General features: G+C 31.3%; 1 protein-coding gene across 1 annotated transcript; it reads left to right on the forward strand.

The window, feature by feature from the left end:
• Positions 1-4,342: 4,342 nt before the first annotated feature.
• LOC149198062 (uncharacterized) lies at positions 4,343-5,209 on the forward strand. Its single transcript, XM_089408908.1, has one exon. The coding sequence runs from the start codon at positions 4,343-4,345 to the stop codon at positions 5,207-5,209; it is 867 nt and encodes a 288-aa protein (XP_089265034.1).
• The last annotated feature ends 1,374 nt before the right edge of the window (positions 5,210-6,583 follow it).

The following is a 6,583-nucleotide window of genomic DNA, read 5'->3' on the forward strand; positions in this document are numbered from 1 at the left end:
TGAAAATGAAATAAAAAAAAAATGATACACAAGTTTTTATGTTGCACGATATAAAATGAAGGAGAAGCTAAACAATGCAATACATATATGTGGATACAATTTGTGATGCTATAAGATGAGTTTCCCACCACACATCATAGAACATGTAACATGTAGACACTGTAACATGTAGATACATTTTGTGATGATTAGCTTCCCACCACTTATCAATGTTTTAGTAAGTCAAACGTCATATGCTTAACGAGAAGTCCATAGCACTTCCTTTCGTAAAATGTTTGTGTCATGTATGATGCTTTGTGGTTCATTTAATATCAAGTTATTTATTTAAATTGCAAAATCATGATAATTTTTAGAAATTTAATTTATTTTTTATAATAATTAAAATTAATGTTGGAAATAATAAATCGCAATTGAATTTGTTTGTATTAAATTAATGTTATAAGGTTAACTAATTTACATCCCAAAACAATGATAATAAATATTCTTAAATTTTAATATAGTTATTTAAATATAACCATTATTAATATATATATATATATATAAATATAAATTTATATGTAAAAAATCGAGGTATATATATATTTTTAATTTTAATAGTTAAATTATGGCTTGCCCCAAATTTAAGTCTAGTTAAATTATGTCTTGCCCCAAATTTAAGTCATTGTTAAACAATTTTAAGTTGGGCAGTTTTTGGAGTTTTTGATGAGAATTTGCTGAATTTCTTTTGTAAAATCTTAATCTTTATAGTTTAAAATAAGTTTTTCACTATGTACATAATTTATTCATTTAAAGAAAAGCTTTTAAGGTATTTGAATTATCATTTAAATTTATAATTCTAACAAATTCTTACCTTTGATTAAATTAAAAATATATTATAAATAAATATAATAAGACTAATTTTTATATTAGGAATAAAATATAATAAAACTAAACTAGCTGAAAATATATTATAAAAATCAAAAATCAATTTAAAATTATGAATGAATTCAAATTTATATCCGTATTATTTTTGGTTTGATCGAAAGACCTTTCAGTGAAAATGACCTCAGCCCAGTCAATCATGTTGTTCACATTTAATGCTAGTTAGGCTATACATATTCCAATAATTGAGTGAACACAAACAGCTTGACGAACATGCGAAACGCACTGCAATTTCTTGGATAGAGAGAGTTTGACCATGAACGCTCAAAATATGGATATTAAACTGAAGATTTAAGAGTTTAGGTGGAGCTGCTACATGACGTACATAGAGAAATTTATATTTTCACTGTATTTTCACTCCGCTTGCGTCATGAGCCGGTCAGTAGCTTCTGTCATGGCTCCTCGTTTATAATTGTATCCCACGGTCTCCACGCGCAATGTCCTGAAACCAACCCATATTTATATGCTGCCAACAACATACGGGGGCATTAAGGCGGAGTGATATAACTGTGGAGAGTTGCAGAAATAACTGGGTGTTGCAGAAATGAGTAATCCCCTCATATCTTAAACGCCTTACGGCAACGCGTTTACGTTCAGGGAGAGTGGCGAGATTTGCTTTTCTATTCTCGAAATTAATATCGAAATACTTTTCTGAGACACAGCTTTCCTTTCATTTCAACATTTTTCATATGTATGTTTGAAGAGAATCCGTTTCCATGAAAGAAAAACTTGTGGCATAAGCTTTAAATGCACTCCAGGATGGGTCCTTGGGTGTATAAATCCCTTTACCCAATTTCATATTTGGTTATTTATAGCTCCATCTATATTTTATTAATTTGTCCTCCCTTTCGTACCTTTCGTTTTTTAATTAAATTCCTCAGCTTCGGGGCAGCACCATCGGCAAGTCCGTAAATCGTGATCGAGGTTCCGATTCATGTGGTCGACGCGTGTCTATAGGAGAGGTATATTTAGGTACATGGATTCTTTGTTGGCTCTGTCTAATTATGAAACTCCCCCAACTACGAAATTCCCTATGAAAAAAATCACAATTATTTTTAAAACCTAAATTTTTTTTCATTAATTGTGCAGATAAGAAGAGAAGTTGTTATGTCCTGTTCTACTGCGTAAATTTAAATAAAAATAAAAATTAAATTAAAATTAGTATAATGTAAAAATAGTTTTACTATATATAAATAAATATAAAAATTATTTTATAATATTTATTTATATTAAGTGAATTTATAGTATTTATGTGGAATATAACTTATTTAAAAGGGAAATTATATTCGTTTAGATTTATTTTAATTCTTGATATATCAAGAATTGAAAGAGATCAATGACATAATACAAATTTCTTTTAGAGTGAAAAAATGTAATCCCTCTCAAAACTGGATAAATCCAGAATTAAAATAAATCTAAACTAATTTAAATAAAAATTAAATTTTTAACTTTTAAATTTATTCCATTCATAAATAATAATAACTTAACTTAACAAAATGCCATATAAATAATAATGACTTAACCAAATATCTTTACTTGAAAAAGAAGTAAATTATTTAATTTAAAAATAATTTAAAAAGATATATTAAATTATAATCAATTTTCAATTTTCCTTTCATTTAGTAAAACATAGTAACTTACTAAATACCCTCATTTCATAGAAAAATGTCAAATTATAAAACTTAACCCCCAGAAAATTATCATTTGGTTTTAGTTATATAAGTTTAAATTGATTTTTATATTCTAAAACCTATGTTATAAATCATTACATTACTTTTTATATATTTTTTGGTAAGATTTAATAGTTAAAATAAAAAATTATTTTGTAAAATTTTGGGATTTGGTAATTAATATATATTAGTGGTTGATATAGTCAAAGGCTTCATAAATATATAAAAAAATATTACAACAAAAAAACTATGGCAACATGAATAATGTTTTATTAATGTATATATTTACCTGATTAACCATGTATAAAAATCTTATGAGTCAACTTTAACTTGAGAAGAAAAATGAATTACACATATGGACCATTTTTCTATATAAAATTTGCTTATATATAAATGAATGTTATAAATAATACTGAGGAACTTATTAGAATTGGAATAATCTCAAATACTTAGGAAATCTATTTGGCACGAATCTAATTTTTTAATTGATCAAAAGTAATTGACTATTTTGTTGAATAAAATTTGCTTATATATAAATGAATGTTATTATCAGAATTGGAATAATCTCAAATTTCTAGGAAATTGATGGGCAAGAAGCCACTTGGTATGAATCTAATTTTTTAAATTTATTAAAAGTCAATGCAACTTAACAAATTCCATACCAGGCTATACCTTTTTGAACATATTCCCTTAAAAATCAATATAGGCTGTTATTTAAAAATAAAAATCACCAAATACTTATCTACCTTAAATTTAAATATTTAAATATTTTTTTTGGGACAAAAATATAAAATAATTCTATAAAATAATCATGATTCTATAAAATGATAATCATGCTTGTAACATTGAGGAATTAATACATTTTGGAGTTGGTTCATTTCAATTTCGGTATTCTCAACTTCTTGATGGTTCATTTGGGCATAGTTTAAGTTCTGTTTCTATTTGTTTTAATTTTTCGGGAAATATAAATATCAGGAATAGGTCAAATAAAACATCGAGGAGGCTAGTATGCGTAATTATTTTGAGTGTGAATTGTAATTGCAAGGCGCGCTTGTTTGAAGATGGTCGTTCAATAATATTGGTTTTCATTTCTTTTAATTTTAAAAATAATTAATGTATAGATGTAGTAAATTGACCTTTTATTTTTCCTTTCAGTCAACTTATTTTGAAGGAAACAAATAAACTAATATGATAATCTAGCTAGGGCATTTGATGCATATTGCTTCTTTCATGTTTAAACAGATTTAGAGTGGGTAGTGTTTGGAATAGGGGTCAATAATCCTGAAGTATCCATATATGTATCTATATCTCTATTGGTATTGGTATGGAGATTATTATTTATTAATTTATCAAATAATATATATAAAATTTATATTAAACAAATTATTTATATAATAATAAGGAATATAATAAAATAATTTTCTTATTTGTATTTAAAAAGAAAAAATATTATTCACACTTTATCACTCAACTAAAACATATTTCATAAATCTCGAGTCAGGAAATTTCTAGACATCAATGAGGGGTTAAGATATTGACTATTAGAATTTTATAAGGGGACTCGGGATTCTCAGAGAGCGCTGAAGACAAACGCCTAGGGTTAGGGTTTTGGAAAGGTTTGCCTCTGGCGGACCTGCACCAGATCAGGGTGCAGGGGGAACTTGAACCCACCTGCACAAGATCAGATTAAGCAAGAATGTCGGATCGATTGGAGGAAGAAAAACCGAAAATTGACAGAACTGACAAAAGAAATGGCAGAGCCGGATGGGGGGGGAGAGATCCCCTCCTATAAAAAGGTAACAACAGGAGAAGTAAGCAGGAACGAATTGAGTGGCGGCACAAGGAGACGAAGCAAGGACGCGCCGGTCATGGGGGCAATATGGCAAGCAAGGACGGGGAACAGATGCCTGCCGAGAGCAACAAAAAAACCCAGGTTTGTTATCCCAAACAATAAACTTGAAGAATACAGAGGATATATGAAAGATCATGCTCTAATCTGTAAGTTTGTCGGCACATGGTCGTCTGAGAAAGACTTGGATAAATGGATACAATTGAGATGGAAGCCTAAGGGGAATATTGACCTAAAACTAGGGGCCAAAGGTTTCTTTACGGTCATTTTTGCTAACCTGGAAGATAAGGAAAGGATCTTTGAGGAGGGACCTTACTTCTTCAATAATGCAGGTCTTTTTATGAGACAATGGGAAGAGTGCTACAACCCAGATAAGGAGAAAATGTTAGCAGCACCAATATGGGTGAGACTGTTTGGGCTTCCAATAGAGTTCTGGGATCTAGAGATTTTAGAGGGGATAGGGAACTCAATCGAGACTTTTGTCAAGGTGGCAGAAATTACCAAAAAAGGTAGATATATGTCATATGCCAGGATCTGTGTATACATGAATATCACAAAACCGCTCCCGGACTATATTGAAGTGGAATACCATGATGAGGTGTTGCAACAACCAGTTGATTATGAACATATTCCATTTCGATGTAGACGATGCCATGAATACGACCATCTTTACAAATCATGTCTGATGATTACCAATGGAGCTCCAACAGATTCGAGCAAAAAAGGAGAATATTGGAAAGGAGGAAGGGATAAGAGGAGGAGACAATGAAGGGTTTACAGAAGTGCCACGGCGAAGAAAATCCCCAAGAGAACAAACTAAGCAGAATCCACCCTCTCTAGAATTCACTCAGAAAAGCCAAAACTAGTTTGAAATATTACAATAAGAGGAAATGAAAGCGAAAGGTGAGGATGGTGAAGATGAAACAGTAGAGCATATAAATGAAGACAAAGCAAAAAATAAAGTGCAAACTATTATGGAAATATAAAAGGAAGGGGAGAAAACAGAAAAACCTCAAGATCAGAACCAAATGGAGAGACCCACAACAGGATAAAGGAAGCGAGGAAGAACAAGTCATGAAGATACTTTTGCAAGAATGGAGGCATCTGGATGAAAGATTCATACTATAAGAACAAAAAAAATTATATAAAGACATGTTCCAAAGATACAAGGAGAAATGAGGGACAATAATAATAAATCAGCCATAATAGCTAGGGACACAAGGAGGACAAAGCACAGATGTGGGTACTATAGGGAAAGGAGGAAGGAAAAGAGGAAGAAGACCTATGAGTGAGACCATTCAGATGGTTGGATAAATGCTAGTAAACTCAGGAAGAGTGGTGCCCTTGTCAGAGGTATTCCAACAGCGCCTTAAATTGTTAAAATGATCATCACAACCTGGAATATTAGAGGGCTGAATAGTAAGGGGAAACAAAGATATTTGAGAGAGAGACTTAAAAAGATAAACCCACTATAATGCTAGTTCAAGAAACAAAAATCAGAGAACAAAAATTAAAAGATATTTTGAGCAATTTCAAGCCGCATTATGAGATAATAGGTCAGGATGCTATAGGCAGCGCGGGGGGCTTGGCAATCCTCTGGAACCTAGAGGAGATTCAATTTGAAGATTGGGTCAACATACCTCGAATCCTTTTAGGAAGATTCAGGAATATAGGATCTCAGGAATGGGTTCTTCTATCAGGTGTATATGGTCCTCACATTCTAGGAGAACGCAGGATCTTCCTTCAGAATCTGGAAACTATACGTTCTATGTTTCCAGCATATCCATGGATTGTTGGAGGAGACTTTAATATGATCACATCTCTAAAGGAGAAAAGGGGAGGACTTAGAAGAATAGATTCAGATATGGAAGCTTTCGGAGATATGATTGTAGAAAAAAGACTGGTAGACATTCAAACGATAAATGGAATCTACACCTGGAACAATAAAAGAGGCGGTATACACCAAATTGTTTCCAGACTGGATAGATTCTTAATATCAAAGTAGATCATAAATCAAGATATATTCATTGAAGAAATGATTTTACCGGGAATGGGTTCTGACCACTGGCTGATTAGAATAGAGCTTGACATCAAAGCCAGCCCCAAGAAACGACCTTTCAGGTTTGAGGCCTTTTGGCTAAGG

The sequence above is a fragment of the Pinus tabuliformis genome, chromosome 2_2, assembly GCF_031772625.1.
Source record: "Pinus tabuliformis cultivar Carrire ecotype Pingquan chromosome 2_2, CPIR1, whole genome shotgun sequence".
In the NCBI taxonomy this organism is placed as follows: domain Eukaryota; kingdom Viridiplantae; phylum Streptophyta; class Pinopsida; order Pinales; family Pinaceae; genus Pinus; species Pinus tabuliformis.

What these genes read in the sequence shown, in the direction of transcription:
- LOC149198062 (XM_089408908.1), top strand. Translation starts at nt 4,343, where the DNA reads ATGGCAGAGCCGGATGGGGGGGGAGAGATCCCCTCCTATAAAAAGGTA.